Source organism: Panthera leo, chromosome A2 (assembly GCF_018350215.1).
Source record: "Panthera leo isolate Ple1 chromosome A2, P.leo_Ple1_pat1.1, whole genome shotgun sequence".
In the NCBI taxonomy this organism is placed as follows: domain Eukaryota; kingdom Metazoa; phylum Chordata; class Mammalia; order Carnivora; family Felidae; genus Panthera; species Panthera leo.
The window spans coordinates 160,561,278-160,586,824 of record NC_056680.1 but is presented as its reverse complement, the minus strand read 5'-3'; the positions used below and the strand labels follow the sequence as shown (position 1 = coordinate 160,586,824).

Below are 25,547 nucleotides of genomic sequence, written 5' to 3'. Positions count from 1 at the left end.
AAGTGAGGTCTGACCCAGGGCACCGGCTGCCTCTGGAGGGCCGGGTCACTACTGTTCAGTAAAAAGACGCACCGGATTGAAGGACCGGAGGTGGGAAGAACAGGCTGGGGGCAGGGGACCTACTGCCCTGGCAGGAAGAGCCTTTCTGGGAGGCACCAGCCAGGGCATCGCGGAGCTGCTTGGTTCCCCGCCTCGGGGTAACCCGGGGACTGGGCCCCCCGCTGCTTCTGATTTCTGGTGGGTCAGGGGAAGGAGGCAGGAGAGAGACCGAAAGAGGCCAGGCCAGAATAGTCTCTCAGACGCGGGAGGTAGGCAGTGTGTGTGGTGGGGGACACTGCTCTGGGGCCCAGGAGCCCTGCCACTCTTCTTGCGGGATCCTGGGTAAGCCATCCATCTGGGGTCTCTCTTCTCTCAGTTGCCAAGTGGGGACGATCCTACACCCCATCCACCTCAGAGGGACAGGCTAAGGGTAAAAACGGCTGACGGATAGAAAACACGTTTAAAAAAGTACAAAGCGCTATTGGAACGCGAGGCAGTGCTGTCATAAGACACGTTACCCCTTAGCCCATCCCTCATTTCACCGACACACTTTGGCTAACCTACTCGGCATCTCTTAACCTTAGGACCTCATTTCTTTCGCTCAGAAGGCTTCTGGGACTCCCTAGTTGCTTCCCCTGATCACAGTCTGTGACCCCCGCGGCCAATGGGGCGCGCCAGGTGTCTGAGGGGAGTGCCCGAAGGCTGTCGCCTCTTCACTGTCCCTCTGGCACCTTCCCTTGGGGAAGACGCTCAGCTGGCCCCTTGGTCCACCCTATGAGATGAGCTGGCCGTCCGTTCAGGCCGGACAGGTCTAGGGGCCCCTGCCAAAGCCCCCCTTCCCCCCCCCCCCCCGCCCCCCGAGGACCCTGTCTGGAGTGCAATTCCTCTTCCCAATTTCCAGCGGGCGGCAGGTGGAGGGAGGGAAGGCGCGCGGAGAACCACGAACCACGGGCAGGATCGGGTTGGGGGGGGGGGGTGTTCCGGACGCGCCCCCAGCCCGGGGCCGCTCCCCACCCCCTGCTCCTGCCGCCGGGCCCTCCCCTCCCCCAGCCCAGCCCTAGTCGTGCTCTGGTGGCGCCTGGAGAGGCCGAGGGGCGCCGAGCCCGGGGCCGCCACTGTGCACGCGCAGGTGGTCCTTGAGCGACTCCTTGTAGCGGAAGCTCTTGCCGCACTCGCCGCACGTGTAGGGCCGCTCGCCCGTGTGGATGCGCTGGTGCTTTAGCAGGTTCTGCTTGCGGATGAAGCTCTTGCCGCAGAGCGCGCACTGGAACGGCCGCTCGCCCGTGTGCAGCCGCTGGTGGTTCTGCAGGTGCTCCTTGCGGCTGTAGGTCTTCTCGCACTCGGAGCACTTGTAGGGCCGCTCGCCGCGGTGCGTCATCTGGTGGCGGATGAGGCCCGAGTGGCAGTTGAAGCTCTTCTCGCACTCGGCGCACTCGTACGGCCGCTCCTTGGTGTGGCTGCGGTGGTGGATGATGAGGCTCTTGCGCACCCCGAAACTCTTGCCGCACTCGGGGCACGAGTAGGGCTTGCTGCGCGCGCCGTGCAGGAGCAGGCTCCGCCGCAGCCCGCCCGGGCAGCAGCTGCCGCAGCCGCCGCCGCCGCCGCCGCCTCCGGGCCCCCCGCCCGCGCCCCCGCCGCCCCCCTGCGCCCCGCCCGCGCCCCGCTCCCCGGCCAGCGCGGGGAAGCCGTCGTCCGGGGGCCCGCCGCCCGCCGCCGTCTCGGCCGCCGGGAGCACCGCCAGGCTCGGCGGAGCCGGCTGCGGCTGCGGCTGCTGCGGCTGCTGCGGGGCGGGGGGCGGGTTCTTCACCAGCAGCAGGCTGTCACCTGCAGAGGAGGACACACGGAGAAGTGACATGCTGATGGCGCTCTGTCCGGGGTCCGCCCCCCCGCACACCCTCCCTGAGAGGGGCCCAGGCCCTTAACGGATTTCCTCTGCAGCTATCTGGGCCTCAGCTTCTCCGAAAAAATGAGGGGACTGAGCAAGGGCAGGGGGCATGTTCCCTATGGTTCCGGGGCTCCTTGACCCTCTGACATGCCCAAAGCCACCCGCTGGCCAGAGAGCACCAGAAGCAGGTCCGGCAGGTGGCACTCAGTTAGGAGAGGAAACACCTGCAGAAAGCAGGGGCAGGGATGGGGGGTGGGGGTGGGGGCTGGGCTATGCGGAAGTCACGTTGGAAGGCCGAATTGCCAGGAAATAAGAAAACCGCATTCTGATGTTTGATGCTAATTTATCTAAGGAGAATCTCTGGACCAGAGGGAAAGAATTTACCAGAACTTATCCAAGGCGAAAGCCTGTCTGGGGGGCCTACAGAAATGGAATGCAGGGAGTGGGGACCAGAACCACACGGCCATTTTCAGTCATGTTTCTTTCAAGCCACTGGCCTTCAGACTTGAACAGCAGCACAGTGCCCGGACCACTGGGCCCAGCCTGCCGTCTCTATCCCCATCAAAACTGACCAGACAACGGGGGGTGGGGGGGCGTGGGGGTTCAGTCAGTTAAGCCTCCAACTCTCGATTTTGGCTCAGGTCATGATCTCGTGGTTCGTGAGTTCAAGCCCCGCATCCGGCTCTACGCTGATAGTGTGGAGCCTGCTTGGGATTCTCTGTCTCCCTCTCTCTCTGCCCCTCCTCCAAGCATTCTCTCTCTCTCTCAAAAATAAATAAATAAACTTAAAAAAACCCCAAAAAACTGACGAGGTAGAGAGCCAACTCCATAGGACACTGGCCAGGGGCAAAAGCCACAGTAACTCTCCCGGCCTCGATCCAGGGTGCCAGGCCTTCAATCCTGTAGGACTGATCGTGGGCTGTGGCCTCCATCGCAGCTGCACCATGGGCCTTGTTTCTCCCTCCACCCAACCTGCTTCTCTCACCCCTTCATTCCCAAGGGGACCCCAAGGAACCACATGCACATAAGCCTCCATTTCAGGGCCTGTTTCCCAGGAAACCCAACTTGAAACAGTCCTAATTTCTACTCTGATAATTCTTCCAACTCGGTGTGCGTGTCAATCCACTGCTCTCACCTTCCCATCATTCACCCGCTCCCCTCTGCCCTCCCTTGCTGACCCAGCCCAGTTCCCGTGGTCAGCACCGGGGTCACTGGGCCACGAAACACCCTTTATGCCTCTGCTCTGCTTGCCTGGGGAACCCCAACACAGCAACCATGCTTGAGCAGCTGAAGACGGCTGGCAAAAACTGCACAGATCTCAAAAGGGGCCCCCACCCGGCCTGGCACCCTACTCTACTTCTCAGCGTGCCCTGATTTATGGGGCGTACATCCCACCTCTTCCAGCCGCCAGCCTGAGGACTGTTGTTCCCGCCCTCACTGGCCAGTAATGGATTCAGACTTAGGCATGTGACCTCGTTCTGGCCGATGACACGTGAGTAGGAGGCTTCTGGGTGCTTCCTCACTCCTTCGAGTGTAGGAAAAGAGACGGCCTTTCCTTTCCCTCTGGTCTGGATGTGACTGCTTTGCAAGAGCTGTGCCCACCTTGCTCCAGCCATTCCAAGGAGGCTGAACAAAGAGCTGGAAAGAACCCGGGTCCCGGATAATGTAGCTTCATCCTTGAATCAACTTGAGGCTGAACCTCAACTGCCTCTTAGTTATGCAGTGGAATAAATGTCTTCATTGTTGAGGGCAGTTTCGATCAGGGGTCTAAAGCAGTGGAGAACAGCCTACCAGGTACGGTGGTCCAGTATCTCCCAATTTAAGAGAACACTCTCCCCGGACCCCATGTGCTCCCAGGCTCCGCTACCCCATCTCGCCTCATCTTTGGTCCTTTTCATACCAATGTTCTTCAAGAGTTATCTACCCTTGCTTTTACTGATCTCTTTCAAACTCTCCCCGCTGAAACAACTTTTTCAAGGTCATCAACAACCTCCAAGTTGCCCAACCCAATGGCCTCTTCGCAGTCCTGCATATTCAGGCCCTCGTTGTGTTTGTAGTTAACCCTCCCTCCCTTGAGAGTCTCTTCTCTTAGCCTCTGGATTTCCTCCAGGTTCACACCTCATGGCTCTTTAATTCTTTGTCTACGCTCTCCCTAGATCTCTTAGAGTCCCCAGCCTTAAAATAACCTATGTGTAATAATTTAGCAGGCCTTTGTCCCTGGTCCCTAGGAGGTAGCCTCTAAATCCTTGGAATTTCCAGGGTGAAAGGAGTGTCTTTCTTATTCCAGGTAGGCTCTGGTGTTATGCTAATGAGGCAATTCGTGGTGAGTGCCTAGATAGTGGAAGCCAAAAACTGATGACTCAGGATCTGGGCTGCCTATGCCTGTAAGACCCTCCCCACGACTGGAGAGAGGGACAGGCTGGAGAACGACCTCAACCTCACCTCCAGTGGTTCAATCAATCAGAAGTATGCAAAGAAACTCCAGTAAAAATTCTAGACACAGAAGCTTCAGTGAGCTTCTCTAATAGGCAATACATACTGTGTATTGTCACACATCACTGTGCTGGGACGGTGACACTCCTGATCCCACAGGGAGCAGACAACATAAGCTTCAATGTTTAGGACCCTTCCAGAACTGGTCCTGTGGATCTCTCCTTTCGCTCTAATAAAACTAACTATGAGTGTAGATGCCTTCCTGAGTTCTGTGAGTTGTTCTAGTGAACTGAACCCCAGGGGCTAATGGGAACCCCTGGATTTGTACCCAGATGGTCACAAGTGAGTGGGTTGGGGACCCTCAAATTTGCAGCTGGTGTCTGAAGTCAGAGCAGTCTCGTGGAGGAGGGTACTTCACCTGGGAAGTCTGGTCTAATTCCAGGGAGTTGCTGTCAGAAGTCATTGCCACCTACAACCCCAGGTGAATCTAACCCCGAGTTCTCTCTTGAACTTCAGACTCCTGTGTTCATCTGCCTACTTGGATGCCATCTCAGATCTCACAGGCCCAAAGTAGAGCACTTGATTTACACAGTGAACCGGCTCTGTCCCAGGACTCACCATTCCAGGAAACGGAATTTTGGTTCAGGTCCTGATTTCACGGTTTGTGAGTTCGAGCCCCGCATCGGGTTCTATGCTGACCCCATGGAGCCTGCCAGGGATTCTCTCTGTCCCCCCCCCCCCCCGCCCCTCTCCTTCTCTCTCTCTCAAAAATAAATAAAAATAAATGAACATTAAAAAAAAAAAAAAGGAAACCAGATCATGTCACTAACCTGTTTCTTCCCCAGGGAGGCCTTTCCTGACTTAACCCCCCGGCCTCCACCCCACCTGCCTGCTTTCCCCCTGAGTCATCACCTCAGAGCCCAGACTGCCCCTGACTTTATCTGGTGTGCTCATGAACTTGCTTGTCCCCCATCACCTTCCCACATAAGGAGCGACCCAGGCTCTTTTTCCCTGCTGTTCCTAAGTACTTGTAATACTGCATAGCACAGAGTAGGCACTGAGGAAATCTTTCTCAAATAACAGAAACTGAAAAAGGCGGGGACCAGAACTTTAACCCAAGGCAGCGAACAACGTGGGAATTTCAGGAGTGGGCCTTCAAATCGCATTTTGTAGGTGTTGGCATCTGCGTAGGGGAGTCTGGCTCTAGGCTCCTGACCCCACTCGCTCCAGAAGCATCTGGTAGCCACGGGACTCCAAAGTCCTCCTCAGACTTCCTGCTTCGATGGAGCCTCACGCACATTCCCTTCCCTTTGGCTGAGTTAGATTTTTCTTCCTGTCTTACACTAGCTATCAGATGTAATTGAGGAATCCCTTTTACTACAGCGTAGTGTCCAATCAGGCTGAAGTCTGACTTTGGGTCAAATAGGACACCAGGTCTTTCTTGCACACCCCGGGGCAGGGGGAAGGAGGCTGGCAGAGACGGGCATCCTAGGGTTCTGTGTTTTACTCTAATTCCACTACCCTCTCCAGTCCCAAACCCTCTCCAGAAGACGTGATCCCACGTCTCACCAAAAGTCCATCCTGTTGTCCTTGAGAGAGGACGTGCACTCTTTAAACCTCAGAGATACCACAGGTGAGATACTAATTTCAAGACGAACAAGTGGAAGGCGGGCCCCCCCCTTCGGGAGAAAGTCAGGAAGCTCTGATAAGAGGCTCTGGTGACTAGGCCGGTGGGAGCATTTCCCGACACTCCTGTCTCCCAAACACTGGGCATTGCCTCCCAAATGCCAAGGTTCGAAGGCCTCCCAGAGAGAAAACAGCACGAGGCAAATCGTTCTGTGACTCAGAATATCCAAACCGAGTAGGTAAAATGGTCTGCTCACTTGCAAAGCTTTGCAGTCTCTGTCTAGACTCCCCTCGATCATTCCCACGGCCACACAAGGTCTCCAGGAAAAGGCTCCCCCAGGCCCACGTACCCCCAGGCAACTTGGAGAAATCAAGCGGTCGTGCTGAGGGACAAAGGCTTGGGCAGAATTCCTGGCACGGGCTTTAATGAACTAGCACCTACGTCTTCGAGGCCAGAAACGGCCTGAGCACCATCAAGAAGGAAGTGGAAAACTGCGGTCGCTTCTTCCCGGCCTCAGTCAGTCCCCTGGCTTGCCCGGTCTCACCCCAGCCCAGCAGCAGGTCGGAAGAGGACCACTTTAAATTCTATTTTCAACAAGGGCACACGCGGCTCCTCTCCGGCTCCCTGACCAGTCCTCCAGCCCCCGCCAACTCTTCCAGACTGGACTCAACTGGTCTCACGGAGAGCGGGATCCACTTGCCTGGGTTTTAAATGGCCTTCCCGATCGGAAATAATCTATGTGCTCAGCTCTTCCCTGGATTCTAGGCTCTTGGAGGGTTTCAGGAGTATGGACAGGGAGCATACTGACCAGAAGACACTAAGTCAGCCATCTCGAGGGCAAGGACATAGTGCTAAGTCTGGCAAGGAACGCCAGCCAGACGCTAAGGGTGTTAAATGATCCGCGAACATATGCCTAAGGTCACTGGCCAATAAGTGAAACTTCAGAAAAGACCCAGGAGACCCAAGTCATGTGAGACGTTTGGTCCCTTACCTACTGGGGGAAAAAAAAATTCCCTCTGCCTGTTGGAGCTTTAGTATCTTTACCAGCTACTTTGGGAGGTCAGCTCAGGGCTGGCTTGGGACTACGGCCAGCGTCTTCTAATTACGTGAGCCACCTGGTGTCATCAACTCCTGCTCAGGCGCCAGTGGCTCGGCTCTCTCCCAGCCCCCTCTCCTTTCTTTGCTGTTACGAGCTGAACTACAGCCCCCCAAAAAGATGTGGAAATCCAAACCCCAGGTACTGCAGAAAGTGACCTTATTTGGAAACAGCCTCTTTCCAGACGTAATTAGTTAAGATGAGGTCATACTGGAGTAGCGTGGGCCCTGACGCCGTCTGACTTATGTCTTTAAAGGAAGACGGCTAGGAGAAGACACCGACACGCAGGGAGAACACCACGCGAGGGTAAAGGCAGAGGTGGAGCCATGCATCTGCAAGCCCAAGGAATGCTAAACGCTGCCACAAACACCAGAAGCTAGGAGGTTTTCAGAAAGGGCATGACCCTGCCGACCCCTTGATTTCAGACTTCTGGCCTCCGGAACGGAGAGACAATACCTTTCTGTTGTTCTAAGCCACCCCGTTTGTGGTGCCTTGTTAAGACAGCACTAGGAGGGGCGCTCAGTGGGTTGAGCGGCCGGCTTCGGCTCAGGTCACGATCTCACAGTTTGTGGGTTCGAGCCCCACGTTGGGCTCTGTGCTGACACTTCAGAGCCTGGAGCCTGCTGTGGATTCTGTCTCCTTCTCTCTGCTCCTCCCCCACTCGTGCTCTGTGTGTGTGTGTCTCTCTCTCAAAAATAAACATTAAAAAAAAAGAAGACGACAGCACAAGGACACAAACATGCCTGCCGTCTTCCAAGAGGAAAGGAGACAGTGCTTTGATACAGAACATCACCCTGTCAGGGGGTAGACCGAGGCAAGCAACCATCCCTGTGGACGACATACCCAGGGGCCCCAGGGGACGAGTTACTCACTGGGGCCAGAGTCTAATCCGAGCTCTCCTTCCATGGAGTCACGTGGGCCCCACGGGTATGGCTGCTCCTCCTGTTTGATCCACGACAGAATGTCATGTGCTGAGATCAGAGACTCTGTTCGCGGAAAGAAGGCAGCCTGAGATTCTGTTCATTCCCACTGAGCAGCCCATCAAGGGTTAGAAAACCCTCACATGCAAGGCCCGCCGCCCCGGCTCACAGGGCACGTGGCAGTGGGGCATCTTTGTCTCATTTCTTGGCCTCCTCACCCTCCCAAGCGCCCTCACGGATGGGATCTCGCTTGTGCTCGAGACATTGAGCTGGCCACGGAGGAGGAGGCTTCGCCCAAAGTCTGTGCAGCTGCAGAACCCAGATGAGAACCTGCATCTTCCAATCTGTCCACGGAGCCCCAGAGCAGCCTGCGGGTCCACAAGAGGCCAGAGGGAGGTCTGGTGTCTGACGGCCCATGGGACCGGGGTACGAGTAATGGGACTTAAGAACCAGCAATGGCAGGGGCGCGTGGGTGGCTCAGTTGGTTAAGCGTCTGACTTCAGCTCAGGTCATGATCTCGCGGTTCCCGGGTTTGAGACCCACATTGGGCTCTCTGCTATCGGCATGGAGCCTGCTTTGGATCCTCTGTTCCCCTCTTTGTGCTCCCTCTCTCTGTCTCTGTCTCTCTCTCTCAAAAATAAATAAACATTAAACAAAAAAATTTTTTAAGTTCTAAAGTTGAAACAAGGAATGCTAGCTTTTTTTCTTTTAATTTTTCTAATGTTTATTTTATTTTTGAGAGAGAGGGAGACAGAGAGAACAAGCAGGGGAGGGGCAGAGAGAAGGAGACACAGAATCCAAAGCAGGCTCCAGGCTCCGAGCTATCAGCACAGAGCCCGATGCGGGGCTTGAACTCCGAACCGTAAGATCATGACCTGAGCCGAAGTCAGATGCTCAACTGAGCCACCCAGGCGCCCCAGGAATGCTAGCTTTTATGTCTGATCTTGTCTTCCTGGTGTGTGGCGTCAGTTGAGACCCTGGGTCATCGCTACCAAATATGAGGACACGGGACTTCTCCAGCTCTACAAGCACACGTGAAAACACATACACGCATGTGCGCACACGCACGCACACACACACACACACACACACGTCCCAGACAGGTGCAACTTCACTGTTCTGTATGCGTGGACCGTACCCAGAAGTTTCTCAGAAGAGATTTAACTAGCGTGCACTCATGAAAAATTCCAAAAAATGTAAATTACTTTCATTCTGTCACAGAAATATACACCAGTTCTAAAAGTCTTTCTGGTTATATTTATTGCTCAAAAATTGTCATTGCTGAAATAACTGTCGCGTCAGTTACGTTGACGCAATAAACTGTCAATGTAATGATTCTTTTAGAAAAGCCCTCTGTACTTTACGAATGGTTAGATTCCAAAATCTGTACGAAGTTGCTAACTGAGGGACACGCTGTATTCTATCCCCTGAGCCTTTTACTGGCCTTTAACCAAAAGTGATCAGACTGACTTCCCAGCAGTTACAAAACTCAGAGACAGTCTCCGTGTCCTTGACATTCATCCTGGTATCTTGCTCACCTGAATTGGGGTCCGTTGGAATATCTCTCTCTGCCAGATCCTGCTGATCCCATACGCACGGGTGCTCCTCCTGTTTAATCCGGGACAAGAGGTCCTGGGCGGAGGCTGGTGAGTCTGTGGGGATACAGCAACAAAGGCCTCAGGGGACACGAGGGGGCCTGCAAGTCTGTGCTCTGAGTAAATCTCTCATCTCCTGCAACGATCTCTTTTCCCTAAAATTCAGGCATAATTGAATCACACTAATTAATTAAAGGTTTAAGTCAGCTTGTCCCCATTTAATGGAGCTTTTGCAGCAGATGAGTGGATACCGTGGGGGGAGCATCATTACCGGTGACTTCGAGAGAGAGTCTTTCTGTGCTTCGGGAACTTCAGTCGTTAGAGTAAGAGTCACATTTGAGCACAAAGCTCCACCGTGGCCAGAGGTATTCCTCGCGAGGGGATTTTCCAGGAAAATGAGGCCTTCCATGAGCCTTTTAGATTCACCATTTTATTGGGATTTTTCTAAGACGTATGCTCTCTCTTCTGCAGTCTGCTCAACCTCATTTACTCTTTCTTGCCTTCTTATCTCTCAAAGCTCTCTTTGAAGATACTAATACTGTGATGCCATCTGGGAGCGTGCCTGATGGAAAGGGAACGGGCTTTCCTCCACTCAGATGATGTGATCCCTTACCTGTGGGCGTGAGGCTCTGACTAAGTGGGGGCTGAGGTTTGTGGAACTCTAACCTCTGGATAAGTAATGAGCTATAGTATGTTACGAGATCCTGTGATGGGTAATTTTGTGACAGCTAGGCCATGGAACCCACATAGTTGGCCAGACGTCATTCTAGATATTTCTGTAAATGTATTTTTTTTTTTTTCAGAGATTGGTATTTAAATCAGGAACCCTTGAGTCAAACGGACTGCCTTCCACAACGTGGGTGGGCCTCATGCCAACAGCTGAAGGCTTTCATAGAAAAAGACCGAGCACCCCCAAAGAAGAGGGGATCTGGCCAGCAGACTGGACACGGCAGCCTCCACAATCATTGAAGCCAAGTCCTTAAAATCAATCGGTCTGTCTCTCTCTCTCCACACCCGGACACACACCCACACTCACCTTGTGGGTTCTCGGGAATAGTTAAAATAGTTGAAAACTGATACAAAAAAGACAAGAAACAGGACAAGCTAAGCCCGGATGGGCGGCAGATTGCCGGAGCCATGTTCGTGCCCCTTCAGGAAACCCTGTCTCTCTGCCCACCCGAGGTCCAGCTCCTCCATTTCCAGCTCTGGCCTCTGGCCTGGCACACACAATGGACAATGCTGGGGGCCGTCAGACCATGCCAGGCCCTTCCTCTCCCTCCCTGGCTCGGGCAGCTCCTGGACTCACTCACCAGTAATGGACTCCGTGGGGATGGCTCTTTCCTCCAGGCCCCGCTGGCCCCGGACACATAGGGCTTCTTCCCGCTTTACCTGAGAGGACGAATCCTGTGCAGGCACCAGGGGCTCCGCTCCTGGGGAGAGGGAATCATGTCATTTTGGTGTCCTTTCTGAACAACATCACCCGGATGTTCTTGGGGTCAGGAGCATGGCTGACGGCACTTGTGAGGGAAGGACACGGGGGCTTCGGGTTCCTGGTGGGCAACTGCAGGGGACCCCGAGAAGCAGAAGGTCCTGGGAGCAGAGAAACAATCAGTATTCAGGACAAAGGGGTAGGCCTGGCCACAAGATGAGGTGTAATAAGGTCGGGAGAGAGTTCCAGAAACAGCCCAGGCCGGGTTCGGGGCTAATCAGGACCAGATCAGAAGTTTGACCTCCGTGTAGGAGTCACTGATTTTCACTTTTCACCCCAGTCAGAAAGAGGTGGCCAGATACACACACACACACACACACCCCCACGCCAGGCCCTTCTGATGTTTCATGGCGTGATGTACCAGCCCCGGCAGCAGGCGGCTTGGGTGGAGGGGGACAGATTAGATGAGGGACTGGGTTCAACACTGCCCGCAGCCCAGCAGGTGAGTCACCCGACCTCTCTGGCTCTCAGCCTGCTCGTTCCCCCCACAACGTGGGCATAGCGATCACGGCTCTAGCTCCCGCCCAGGGATGGATGAGAACTCGGGGAGACTGCTAATGTACCGGACTGAAACGTGAACGCCTGCAGCGCTGGAAGGCAGGGAAGGGGCCGCTCGGATGAACTGTCCAGAGACAGAGACTTGATCAGTGGTGGCCGGTGGCTGGGGGCCGGGGGCTTGGCGGGGGAAGTAGGAGTGACTGCTCATGGGTCCAGGGTCTCCCATGAGGATAATGTTCTGGAACTCGACAATGGTGACGGTCACACAGCTTTGTGAACCACTGAATTACACACTTTATAAGAGTGACTTTAGGGGCGCCTGGGTGGCTCGGTTGAGCGTCCGACTTCAGCTCAGGTCATGATCTCGCAGTTAGTGAGTTCGAGCCCTGCGTCGGGTTCTGTACTGCCAGCTCAGAGCCTGGAGCCTCCTTTGGATTCTGTGTCTCTGTCTCTCTCTGTCCCTCCCCTGCTCACACTCTGTCTCTCTCTCTCTCTCTCTCTCAAAAATAAATAAACTTAAAAAAAAAATTAAAATAAATAAATACATAAATAAAAGAGTGACTTTATGGCACATCAATTACATCTCAATGAAGAGAACAGACTGGCAAGGAGGGGTCGTTACCTTCTAAGGGAGCTTCCTTAAAAAGGACAGAGTTCAGGGGCACCTGGGCGGCTCAGTCGGTTAAGCGTCCGACTTCAGCTCAGATCACGGTCTCAAGGCTGAGTTCGAGTCCCGAGTTGGGCTCTGTGCTATCAGTGTCGAGCCTGCTTCAGATCCTCTGTCCCCGCGCCCCCTCCCCTACTCGTAATGTCAGGAACTAGATCTCCTGGGGACCACACATCCCCTCTTGAGTAAGGAAGGCAGTGAGGAAGGCGTGAAGTGTGAATCTGCCTGTGGTGAGGCCCCAGCAAAACCCCGTATCCATGCGGGCTCCCCATCTGCCCCGGGGCTAGGCCCGGCTGCTCCCAGGTCTCCAGCCTCTCCCTGCAGGCGGAGGTCAGGCCTGGGAGGCTGCGAGCCTGCTCCTCTCTTCTCTCTGCCCAGCTCACCTGGGCCTCCACAGCTGCCTGGCTCTGACCCAACAGACAAGCTCGGTGCTCCTTGGGCCCAGAAGCCTCTTCCTGTAAGTGACTGCCATTATTTCGGTGGTGGCAGAACCGGCCCCAAGAACGACTCAAGGGAAGCCCGTCTTGAACTCAAGCAAGGATGGTGAGGCTTCTCTCCTGCCCTGACCTTGGCCCGGGGCTTTTTTTCAGCTGCCATCACCTGTGTCTGGATCCATTAGGATTTCTCGCTCTTCTGGGTCACGCTGCTCCCACACACAAGGCTCTTCCCTGGGCTCCGCCTGGGATGGCGCATCCGGCTTGGGCACTGCGCCCTCCGCGTCTAGAATGAGTTGGAGGGGAAGGAAGGACACAGCGAAGTTGACCAACGGATCCCGATCAAGGGCGCTGGCAGAAGTCTCCCTCACCCCAAATGCCCTCCCCACCAGAGGGCCCCTCGAGGCGGTGGCCATCACGTATACGAGCTAATCTCTTATGAGGAACCTTGAGAACCAGCGGACGGATTCCCAGGTTCTGGTGTAGAAACAGCTGGACTCTGAAAGCCAGCAGCAGACAGACCGTGGCTCGTCCAAGGCTATTGGGATGAGGCGTGTAGTCAGGTGCCAGTGATGCGGTTTGGCTACATTCCAGAACAAAGCAGCCCCGAGCTGAGTGCTATAGTGACAGTTCCCGTAACTGGGCTTTCAACCATCGTGTTGTTAGAATCATTCTATCTTTAGGGCATTATAAGCACAGAGTTTCTTGCATTTCCCTGAGGGATAAACACGAACACCTTGCCCGGGTGGTGTGAACGTGGGTTGGAAAGCGTTTCACTGCCCTCTGCACACGCTGCCTGCCCCAGAGGAGGGAGGGCGCTCTTACCCAGGGACACCAGGGTTTTGTAGTTCTCCTTGACAAGGTTGTTGTAAAGCTCCTTCTGCCACTCGTCCAAGTTCTTCCACTCATCCTCAGAGAAGTAGACAGCGATGTCGACAAAGGTCACCGGAACCTGGGCCGACAAGAGTCACAGTCTGGCATCTGCTTGCTTGTCCCCGCAGCCTCCCCTCCAGGGGCCACGGGGACCCTTTCACCCCAGAGCCTGGCCTTCGATCTCCACGGCTCCTTGCCCCCCAGATCCCAGCCCAGTCCACCTCAGTGGGCACAGTCCACTCTACTCCCGATCTTCTTATGCTTCCAAAACAGGGATGGTCAACATGCCATCGCCCCACCCCTTTTTTTTTAACACACTTAACCATATCCTTTGTAAGTTCGCTTTCAGGTAAACTGGGTACCTGAAGGCAGAGCTGAAATCCACATGCTGCTTTTGGCACTCCAGGTGTCAGAGGTGTGGAAGGTTCTCAGAGGGGGGGGTCCCTGTCCCCAAACCTGTATTTCCAGTCAGGTTAGCTCAAGGTACACGCTTACATTTTTGTCACCAAAACACGTAAATCTAAGGGCGTGTACTAAAGCTGCAGGACCTTGATCTCGATGGTTCGACGCTAGATTCCCAAGCATCTGGAGGCACCTGCTTTGGAGCCAGTAACTGTGTGTTGACTATGTTGAACGGCTGTTGCCAGTACTGGGCAGCTAAGTCCACTGCAGCCTGGCTCACCCATCGCCGGGGCGGCTCCATAGTGATTCCACCCAGTCTAGTCTGTTCTCCAGGACTCCTATTTCGGTATGACAAGGGTCCTTGTCTCTACTCCCCTCAGACGCTCACCGGCATGGCCCAGCCTCGCACCAAATCTTTCCAAATGGTTTCGCTTCATGACTTTATTATCTGAGCTTCCCCTCCGGGACACATGGCCTTGTCGCCATCGCTCGCACCCTGGCCTCCCACCCTCCATTCTCCCCAGCCCTAACTGGAGTGGGTCAGGCTCCGAACCTGCACACACGTGTGGCCAAGGCAAGCCCCTGCGGCACCTCTGGACACATTACATAAGGACAGCCCTCGGGGCACCTGGCCCACTGGCGTCCAGCTCGGTGAGTGGGCAGTGCCTTTACATGAATTAGAAATGTCTAGGGGCACCCGGGTGGCTCAGTCTTTGGCTCAGGTCATGATCTCACAGCTCGTGAGTTCAAGCCCTGCGTCGGGCTCTGTGCTGACAGCTCAGAGCCCAGAGCTTGCTTCAGATTCTGTGTCTCCCTCTCTCTCTGCCCCTTCCTTGCTCATGCTCTGTCTCTGTCTCTCTCAAAAATAAATAAACAGTAAAAAAATTTAAAAGAAGAAGAAGAAGAAGAAGAAGAAGAAGAAGAAGAAGAAGAAGAAATAATAATAATAATAATAATAATAATAATAATAATAATAATAATAATATCTAGGGGCCCCTGAGTGGCTCAGTCAGTTAAGCATACTCTTGGTTTCAGCTCAGGTCACAATTTCACGGTTCGTGGGATCAACCCTCACATCAGGCTCTGCAGCAACAGTACAGAGCCTGCTTGGGATTCTCTCTCTCTGCCTCTCCCCTGCTGGTGCGCGCACTCTCTCTCTCTCTCTCTGTCTCAAATAAATAAACTTAAAAAAAAAAAAAAAACTTTCATTAAAAAAAAAAGAGGGTACCTAGGTGGCTCAGTCGGTTAAGCGTCCAACTTTGGCTCAGGTCATGATCTCGTGGTTCACGAGTTCAAGCCTTGAGTCAGGTTCTGTGCTGACAGCTCAGAGCCCAGAACCTGCTTCAGATTCTGTGTCTCCCTCTCTCTCTGCCCCTTCCCTGCTCATGCTCTGTCTCTCTCTCTCTCTCTCAAAAATAAATAAACACTAAAAAAATTAAAAAAAAAAAAAAAGAAGAAGAAGAAATGTCTAGGGGCCCCTGGGTGGCTCAGTCAGTTAAGCATCTGACTCTTGGTTTTGGCTCAGGTCACAATTTCACAGCTCGTGGGATGAAGTCCCCACATAATGCTCTGCAGCGACAGTACAGAGCCTGCTTAGGATTCTCTCTCTCTGCCTCTCTCCCGTTGGTGCTGTCTCTCTCTCTCTCTCTCTCTCTCTCTCTCAAATAAATAAACTTAAAAAAAAAAAAAAAAAAACCTTCATTAAAAAAAAAGAAAAAAAGAGAGGACTTAGGTGGCTCAGTCGGTTAAGCATCCAACTTCGTCTCCGGTCATGATCTTGCAGTTCATGAGTTCAAGCCTCATGTCGGGTTCTGTGCCGACAGCTCAGATCCTGGACCCTGCTTCAGATTCTGTGTCTCCCTCTCTCTGTGCCCCTTCCCCACTCATGCACTCTCTCTCTCTCTCAAAAAAACAAAAACAAAAACAAAAACACCAGACCTGCTGGTGCCCAGCTCAATGAGTGGGCAGAGGCTTTATATAAATTAAAAATGTCTTGGGGGTACCTGGGTGCCTCAGTTGGTGAAGTGTCTGTCTTCTGCTCCGCTCATAATCTCACGGTTCGTGGGTTCACGCCCCTTGTCAGGCTCCATGCTGACAGTGCAGAGCCTGTCTGGGATTCTCTTTCTCTTTCCCTCTTTCTCTCTGCCCCTCTCCCACTCTCACACATGATGCCCTCTCTCTCCCTCTCAAAATAAATAAATAAACGTTAAAAAAAAACGACAGAGGGGCACCTGGGTGGCTCAGTCGGTTGAGCGGCCGGCTTCGGCTCAGGTCATGATCTCACGGTCCGTGAGTTCGAGCCCCGCGTCAGGCTCTGTGCTGACAGCTCAGAGCCTGGAGCCTGTTTCAGATTCTGTGTCTCCCTCTCTCTGACCCTCTCCCGTTCATGCTCTGTCTCTCTCTGTCTCAAAAATAAATAAATGTTAAAAAAAAAAATGACAGAATTGTCTGCTCTCACATCAGGTGCTCATAACCTTACGGGCATCCTGCACACCTATATGCCACCCGCTGAGTGATAGCTCACGCATCACCCATCTTTAGAGACAGAACAGAATTCCTAATTTCCTGGATCTTCCACCAGACTTCGGCAAATCCCCAACCTGGGAAAACCGACACAGACCACTTTCCGCATTTGAATTTCCTGCTGCTAGACAAAAGTCACAAAATTCTGCAGGTGACACCCACCATACATTCGTGCCACTTGTCCCAAGGCTGCTTTGGAAGCCTCTCGTTGATCTTGTTGACATCTGCTGTGCTCCCTGAGAGGCATCTTTCAAACTCTTCCCTCCTCCCAACCCTCCCCTACCCCCATCGGTCCCAGATTCTGCTCATAGGTAGCTGCTGGCAAGCTCCCCTTCTTGGCCCGTCTCACCAAGCCAACCCTCCTGCTAACGTGCCCCTCATTTCTCCTCCATCTCCTGCCCGGGAAACTCAACCCAAACAATCTTTTCTCTCTGACATCCCAGGCTCTCCCTTGTGGGTCACCCAACCTAAGATGAACCCAACTCTGCTGCATCAAGAGACCCTACCCTCCCTCTTCGCTTGAAACACACTTGGCATTTCTTCTCCACAACCCATGCCTCCTTTAACCCTTTACAATCCGGCTATGAACCCCTCACACTCTGAAACCACACCCTGGATGGTCATCAGTGGCCTCTTGTTAACCCTCACCCTTTCAGACCTCTTTGAAAGGGAAGATCGCTTTTCTGGAATGTTCTCCTTGTTGGTTTCCACAACTCTGCTTCCTCCTGCCCACCACAGCTTACTGCTTCCTCTTCCTCCCCCAACCCCAAGGCTCTACCCTTCCCCTTCCCTGTTCCTTTGCTTTTTCTTCAGCAAATTCATCCCCTGCACCACCTCAGTGGTTACCTCTTTGCACATGACACTCTTCAGCTTTCCTTGTTGCCTTCAGAGTTCAGATTTCCACAGCCCTCTGAGTGGCTCCATTCAGTCACCTTTTAGGTACCTCAAACTACACGTATCCAAAACCAAGTTCATTTTCTTTTCCAACAGGCCGACTCCTCGGCCTCACTTCATCATTTCTATGAAGAGTCACAATTCTGGAATCATATTCTCGCGGTCGGAAATAGACATCCCTTCATAAAAACTTCCCTGGGCCAGGATACAGCAGACAGTCTGAGACATGGCTGGAGACTGCAGGGAGCCTACAGTCTGGCTAGACAGAAAAACCATCCATGAATTATCTGTCGGCCAATTAACAGACACAATAGAACCCAAAAGGCACAGAGGATCTGAGAGACAACAGCCTTCCTTGGATCTGACAAAGCGGATGCATTTAGCATGGCCAAGAGTACACGATGAATTCTAACTATTACTAGCAACGTTAATTAACTTTCTCATGGTGCTTTACGGGCGTGGGTTTTACAACAGGCCCACAAATTCTTTGACCGTCCCTTCCAAAAGTACAGCCCAATTCTCCTCCCCCTAAGTGCGGGCAGAAGATTCAGTGACCCACTTCTAACAAACAAATTAAGCAGCGATGTGTACGATTTCTGAGCCCAGGTCATAAAAGACATTACGGCTCCGCGCCGGTCTCTCTCTGGGGTCACTCAGTCTTGGGGGACAGCTGCCATGTCGTGAGGGCACAACAGGCGTGTTGGGAGGTCCACATGGTGGGGAACTGAGGCCTCCTGCCATCAGCCAAGTGAGTGGGCCATACCGGAGACAGGGTCTCCAGCCTCGGCCGAGCCTTCAGGTGACCATACACTGGATTATAACTTCATGAGACTCTGAGCCAGAACCACTCAGCCAGAACTCCCTAAGTTCCTAACCCACAGAAAGCACAAGATGGTAAATACGCTAAGTTTTGGAGTGATCTGTTACACAGCCACAGGTAACTAACACACAGCGAGCTACACAGTGTTGTCCCATCAACAAAATCAATGAATGCTCACAACTCATGCGACACACGTATCATCATTGTCATTTCCCGTGAGAATACTGAAACTCAGAAGGACCAGCTGGGCATTTACCTACAGCATCATTTACTTCTCCTTCACTTCTTTCAAAAGAGGGACTGAGGAGGCTCCGCGACAACCAAAAACAGACTTCAGCAGGTGTGGGAAGACAGGACGTGGCAAAAGCCGAGATTCACACCCTAGTCCTCTGATCCCAGACCCCATACCCATCCCATCGTTCTGCGAGGGCATATGTCAACTTGGAATGCCTAACGCCCGATCCAATGCACAGAACACACAAAGGTGCCACCGGAGGCCACGGAGCCGGGTTAAAGCATGCGGCACGGAGAAGGGGACAGGGCAGTGTGTGAAGAGATGCCGGTTGGGCCAGATAAGCAGTGTGCCAAACCACACTGAGAAGGAGCATCTGTGGCTGCAGCGGGAGGGGGTATTCGAGAGAGGAACCAAACCACTCTTACCACTCAGTTCTAGGAGCCCGCAATAAATTGCCGTCACACCACTCTGCTGGCAAAGTCACTGCCTCGGTTGCCTCAGCAGATATGGAGACAGAGGAGACCCAATCCCTTATTTGGAGGTGGGAGCTCTCCAGCTGGACAGACTCACTCGGCAAATACTTTTGGAATACTGACTAAAGTCAGGTACAGCTATAGGCAAGGAGACACAGCAGTGAACCATGCAGAAATGACATTCCGGTCAGAGAAAACCATCCAAGGGGGCAAAAAAAAAAAAAAAAAAAAAAGGAAGTACATACTTACGGTGCCCAATGGCACAGAGCAGGGACAGGGAAAAGAGCATGTAGGGATGGGGGGGGGGGCGTGGTTTTCTTGTTTGGGGGGAGGGGCATGGAAGGGCAGACCCCTGGATGGATGGAAGCAACGGGAGGGGTCCAGGTAGGTACTCAGGGAGGGAGCTTGCTAGTGGAGGAAAGTCCCTGAGGTGAGACTGCGTGGCCGGGAAGGAGTGGACAGGAAGGGCGGAGGGGAGAGGAGGTCAGAAAAGTGCAGCTGGAGAGAGGGCTCCTGATGGAACAGGGGCTTTTATGTTGCATGAGGGGGAAGCCATTTGGGGGTTTTAAGCAGAAGTAACTGATTTTTTTTTTTTAATTTTTTTAAATGTCTATTTTTGAGAGAGAGAGAGAGAACATGCGCAATTGAGAGAGGGGCAGAGAGAGAGAGAGAGAGAAAGAGAGGGAGACACAAAATCTGAAGCAGGCTCCAGGCTCTGAGCTGTCAGCACGGAGCCCTACTCATGGCTCAAACTCACGGACCTCGAGATCATGACCTGAGCCAAAGTCAGAGGCTTAAATCAGCCACCCAGGTGCCACTAACTGGTTTATATTTTTGAAGGATCGCTCTGGCTGCTCTGCTGAGAACAGACTGTACAGGGTGAGGGACGAGGATGGAGACCAGGCAGGAGACCATGGCGACAGAGGTTCCCACCAGATGATGGTGGGAGCAGTGGAGATGGAAAGCAGAGATTAGACCATGGACAGTATTTTGAAGAAGAGTCAGGCAGACAGCATTTACCAATCTATTGGAAGGAGGGTTGAGAAAGAAAGGAAGCAAACGTGACCCCAAGGTTTTTGGCTTGAACGCCTGGAAGGGTAGAGTCGTCTTCCATGGAGACGAGGATGATTCGGTTAGAACAGGTTTCAGGCAGAAGATGGGAGTTCAGTTTGGTCGCGTTAAATCTAAGATACTGATTGAATACCACTGGATTAGCAGGTAGACATGTGAATCTAGCATTTAAGAAGGAAGTCTGGGCAAGAGACAGAGAAAGAGTGTGGGAGGGGGAGACTGCATTCGGGAGCCGACAGCACACAGGCTGCATTCAGAACTCCAAGACGAAATGAAATCATGAGGGAGGGAGTGTAGATAATGAGTCAAAGGTCAACACCCAGCTCCGGACCTCTCCAAACAGAAGAGGTCGGGAAGTGGAGGTGAACCAGTGCAGAAGACTGAGCAGGAGCCACGAGTAGAAAGGAGCAGAATCAAGAGAGGTGACTTGGGAGCCATGTGAAAAGGTGTTTCAAGGAGGGGGGTGGCTTCCCTGTATGCATCGCCACCTTCGGGGCAGAGAGGACGAAGACAGAACTGACTGTGGACATCATGAAGGCTTTGGCAAGATGAACAGGATGTAGAGGTGACAGCAAAAGCCTGGTGGGCAGAGGTTCCAGGGAGAATGATCCAATTACCAAGGTACTGGGATACTGAGAATAGAGGAACACGTTCAACGAGACCATGGAGGACGCAGAGGCAGAATCCAGACAGTCAGAAACTTGGGAGGACACATGGCCTACTTTCTTCTACAGACACTTTTCTTTTCTTTTTTTTTAATGTTTATTTATTTTGAGAGAGAGAGAGAGAGAGAGCTGGGGAGGTACAAAGAGAGAGGGAGGCAGAAGACCCAAAGCAGGCTCTGTGCTATCAGCGCACAGGGGATCATGGGGCTCAAACTCACAAACCACAAGATCATGACCTGAGCCGAAGTCAGATGCTTAACCAACTGAGCCACCCAGGTGCCCCTCTACAGACACTTTTCATGGAAAAATGAAAGAGACGAAGGAGGAACTGACAGATTTTAAAAGACTTAAAAAAAAAATAGCACCTTCTTAAGTTCTGATCCAAACAAATTAATAGAAAACAAATTATAACATGTTTGGAAGACCAGAAAATGTGAACACTGACTGGATGTCTGAGTGGGCTGAGGCTTTTGTGGTGGTAGCAATATTGAGACATTATTTCAGAAAAAGACTCTACTTTTTAGAGCTATACACTGAAATATTTACAAAAAAAAAAAAAAAAAAAAAAAAAGACTGATATCTGAGACTGGCTTCAAAATAAAATGGGAGGGGATGTGGGTAGGGATTTAGAGGAAATGGGCAAAGGGCTGACAGCCATTGAAACTGGACAAAGGATGGGCACCTGGGTGGCTCAGTTGGTTAAGGGTCCAACCGCAGGTCAGGTCATGATCTCATGGCTCGTGAGTTCGAGCCCCGTGCTGGGCTCTGTGCTGACAGCTCAGAGCTTGGAGCCTGTTTTGGATTCTGTGTCTCCCTCTCTCTCTGACCCTCCCCAACTCACGCTGTGTTCCCCATCCCCCCCCCCCCCCCCGCCTCTTTCAAGGATAAACATTAAAAAAAAAATTAAAAACAAAACAAAACTGGATGACGGGTACAGGACAGTTCATCACACTATTCTATCTACTTGTGTGTATATTTGAATTTTCTATAATAAAAAGATGAAAAAGGGGAGGGAGAGAAGGAACTGGAGACAGCAAATACTGATGACTCGGTTAAGGAATTCTGCTCTAATGAGGAGCAGAGAAATGAGGCACGGGCTGGAGGGAGAGGCAGGGTCTAGGGACGGTTTCGTTACAGAGACAGGCAATGTTCGAAGATGTCTAGAGCAACCAGTAGAGGCAGGAGTGGACGACCCAGAGGAGAAAGGGGGAGAAGGCCCGAGTGAGCCCCGGGGTCGGTGAAGGGTGGGCCAGTAAGGCCGCAGGAACAGGGAAGGCAGCAGGCCCGAGGCAGCATCGGATGAATGTGGTGGCTTCACGTGCATCTCTTTTGGGGACTCCCATTTTCTCAGTGGACCAGAGGCTGGGTCATCGATCAACCGTGCTATGTTGAGGATCCAGAGGGACAGTGGGAGAGCAAATGGAAGGGGGAAATGGAGCATGAATTCTGAGCTGCAAGAGGGGCCCACAGAGGGGACGGTCACAACTTCCTAGCAATTCCAGTTAGCATGGTTTGGGGTGTGTCTCAGCCACGCTCAGATAAGTTCATCCAAAGATAACCAATGACTCATGGTCGTCTGTAGGTGCCAAGGGGAAACCCCAAGCAATGAAGAGCTGCAGGAGTCTGCAGACACCCAGGTACCTTGGCGGTATTGGGAAAGGTGACGGGAAAGGCCAACAGAGAAAAGCAGCACACGGATTCCGCGGGGAATGGGTAGAGGGCAGCCTCACGGAGCTAGAAAATTCAAGACTAGGTTGTTTAAGTGGAGGCAGGCTTTAAGAGAAACCGAAATCCCACATGGGGGAGCCAGAGAGTTTCATGGGCAGGACTGGCAATTTGGAATCAAGAGTTGTTCACATGTGCGGGTCCTCGCTTCCATCTCTGCCCGCGAGGACCGCTACGTACCTTGGGGACCTCCCCCTTGCTGCCTGGCGGCAGCCTCAGCACCCAGAAGTTCCTGTTTCTCAGCAGGTTCTCCATGTTCTCCAGCCGCCTCTGCAGCAGCCCATACTCCTGCAGCAGGGTCCCCAGCACGGCCCACTTGCTCTCCATGTGGTTCCCGAACTCCACGGCCGTCTTCTCGCAGTCTGCCAGCTTCTTCTCGGCGGTGCCCGTCCGCCCCTCCAGATTTAGCAGCTGGCTGGCCTGGGCATCCACCTTCCTCTCCACGGCCTGAATGGCGGCCACCACGGTCCAGAGCGAGATCTCTGCTGTGGGCAGCTGGGGCTCTCTCATCATGCGGTCAGGGAAGACGGGTGCCCTATCTGGGAAGGGTGGGAACTGAAAAGGCATCGGTCGCCGGGCATCCATGTCCCATTCTTGAGCCTGTGTGCGGAGCGAGAAAGTGACAGTCTGGGATGAGACCCCATGTGAGTGGGGAGTGGGGCATGACAACAGGAAACAACGAATCAAATGCCTCAGATTCTCGCCCTTCCGCCATGCCCCCACCCTCCAGGCCACGGTGTTCGTTAATGTCCCCAGTGACAGCTCAAGCAGCCCAGCCAACCTTCCCATTTCCTGCCATGGTCACTGGTTCACCTACCTCGACCCTTGGCAGGTCAAGGCTGTGGACAACCCCCCCCCCCCCCCCTTACAATGTCACATATCGCTTTCACAGAACAGCCGCTTTCCTCAGGGGCTAGACTTAGTGATGAACTCTCTCTGGAGTTGCCTAGTGCTTTCTGTTTCAGAGTAAGAATTTTCTTGTAAGTCATCTGACCCTAATCTTCCCAGCCATCTCTAAGCAGGTTGGGGCAAGAACGATTATCTCCGCCTTCGAGATGATGGAACTGAGGCACGGAGAAGTGGTGGTCATTCTACGGCACCCGGTTTCACCGCCAAATGGGTCAGCTCTAGGTGCGGCAGGGAACAAAAACACAGTTGAGCAAAGTGCCACCATACCCAGCAGGGCTGTGACCCAAGGAGCCACCAGAGAGCCCCAGTGAGTGAGCTGAAGGGCAGCCTTTTTTCCATATACAACTACTTATTCATATTTTCTAAAATGAAAATAGGCTCACCAGAAAACATTCACTGACAAGGGGAGAAGAGGACGTGCCTAAGAGGAAGAGGAGACTTCCCAGTCCCGTCCTTGCTTCCTGGAGGAGGGGCACCCCAGGGTGCAGCTCTGCCCCCAGAAGGTGAGGCCTCCTGGGTACAAGTTGGGAGCTAAACCCTGTGACCAAGAGGGGGTGGTCACAGTTCATTGGTGACCTGGGAACCAGCCCCATACCATAGCAGCAACCAGGGCTTAATAATGGACAACAGCAGGGATGATAGCCAATTCTCCTTACATGTGCGATGGGAGGAGGTATCGTTTTCTTTTCTCCCTGTTGCTGCTGAAGAGGCCCTCAGGCTGGGCAACGTGGTGGCTTGCTGCTTAGGGGTGACCCGGGCAGGCTAGGGACAAGCATGCCAACTGCCCTAACTCTAAGCAGCTGTGACCGTCACAGAGGAACACCCCACAGCTTCCAGGGAATCGCTCGGTGACCTGGGATAAAGGGGAACAGGGCCCTGGATGCCAGGCCCTGCAGAAGAAAGAGGCGATGTTTCCATCAAAGCCATCCATCTGAGCAGATTTAGGCTTGACTCCTCCAGGCCCGTAGGAGGAGACAAGGGCCGACAGCGGAAGCTCAGAGCGTCCCCAGGCCCAATTTGCTTTTGGAAGGTTTAGAGACCTAAGGCTGAAAAATGATCCGACACAACGGAGCAGCTCCCGGCTAACTTGTCAGAACCCGGTCGAGAAGCAGGCCAGGAACAGAGGGGGCTTCTGGGGGATCCGCCCAGGGTCGGTTCCCACACTCTCCGGGGGGGGGGGGGGGGGGGGGGGGGGGGGGAGACCCGTCCAGGTCTCCATGGGCACCTCCTCGCCTTTTACACAGTACACAGCTCCCAAGCACTGGCTATCAAACTCCTCTGCACACTGAGGTCCTCACGGAGCTTTAAAGAACTGACTGGTGTCTCCTCTCAACCTTAGAGACGCTGATTTCACTGGGTTGGGGCCAAGTTGGGCGTCAGGAGTCTTAAACGCTGCTCGGGTGACTCTAACGTGCAGCCAAGTTTGCCAACGGCTGAAAAGAAGGCAAAGTCACCTCTCGACGGCCCCTCTCCTCCGTCACACCCGGTGCAAGGGAAAAGCGAATGACTCGTTAGACTTGGTGCAAGATGGCAATACAACATCCAAAAATATCTTTTTGTCAAAGTGGCTACGGTGTAAACCTGTTGGGGTACGCAGGTGCGCACACGCCCGGGGCCGGGGCACGAGTGCGGCGGGCCGAGCGCTCGGCCGCCGGGCGCGAAGGTGAGCCGCGGTCACGGCTCCGCCAGGTCTCGGCCCCCTTCCCCGCGGGGCCTCCTCCGGGCGCCCGCACCCCGTGCACGCGGCCTCGGGGCCTGCTGCTCGGCGGCGCGCGCGGGCCGGGCCTGCTCGGGCGCCGGGGCCGGCCGCGGGACTCGGGGCCGGGCCTGCTCGGAGCCGCCGCGCCCCGCCTGCCGCGCGAGTCCGCCCGGGCCCCGGGCCCACCGGGGCCTCCGATTCCGCGCCCGCACGCCGAGGGCCCCCGGGCGCCCGCAGCCCCGCGCCCCGCCCCCACGGCCAGGCGGCGCGGCCATGGCGCTGGGCGGGGGCTGCACCCACCTGCATGGGCGGCATTCCCTCGGCCATTTCCCCGCGCAGCGCCGGCTCCTGGTGGCAGACCTCCTCCGGGGGCAGAGCCTGGGCCCAGCTCCAGCTCCCGCTGTCCAGCCCCAGGCCCTGGATGCCCAGCTGCTGAGGCTGCGGCCGTGTTGACACAAACTGCATCCTGGGAGTGCTGTTCCCCGCTCGGGCCGGCCAGGGAGAAGAAGAACGTTTTCCAGGCGCCTTCCCCCTCGCCGGGGCCGGACAGCTCCATCTACAGCCCGTAGGAGCAA

The 25,547-nt window shown here is 53.9% G+C and overlaps 1 protein-coding gene across 1 annotated transcript; it reads right to left on the bottom strand.

Moving 5' to 3' along the window:
* Window positions 1-906: 906 nt before the first annotated feature.
* On the bottom strand, window positions 907-25,546 carry ZNF282 (zinc finger protein 282). Its single transcript, XM_042926991.1, has 8 exons — window positions 25,273-25,546; window positions 22,545-22,964; window positions 13,509-13,635; window positions 12,850-12,969; window positions 10,906-11,025; window positions 9,539-9,652; window positions 7,953-8,066; window positions 907-1,863 (listed from the first exon to the last, which is right to left on the bottom strand). Exons 1-8 carry the CDS (start codon window positions 25,435-25,437, stop codon window positions 1,097-1,099), a joined length of 1,947 nt encoding a protein of 648 aa, XP_042782925.1. The 5' UTR covers window positions 25,438-25,546; the 3' UTR covers window positions 907-1,096.
* Window position 25,547: the final 1 nt, after the last annotated feature.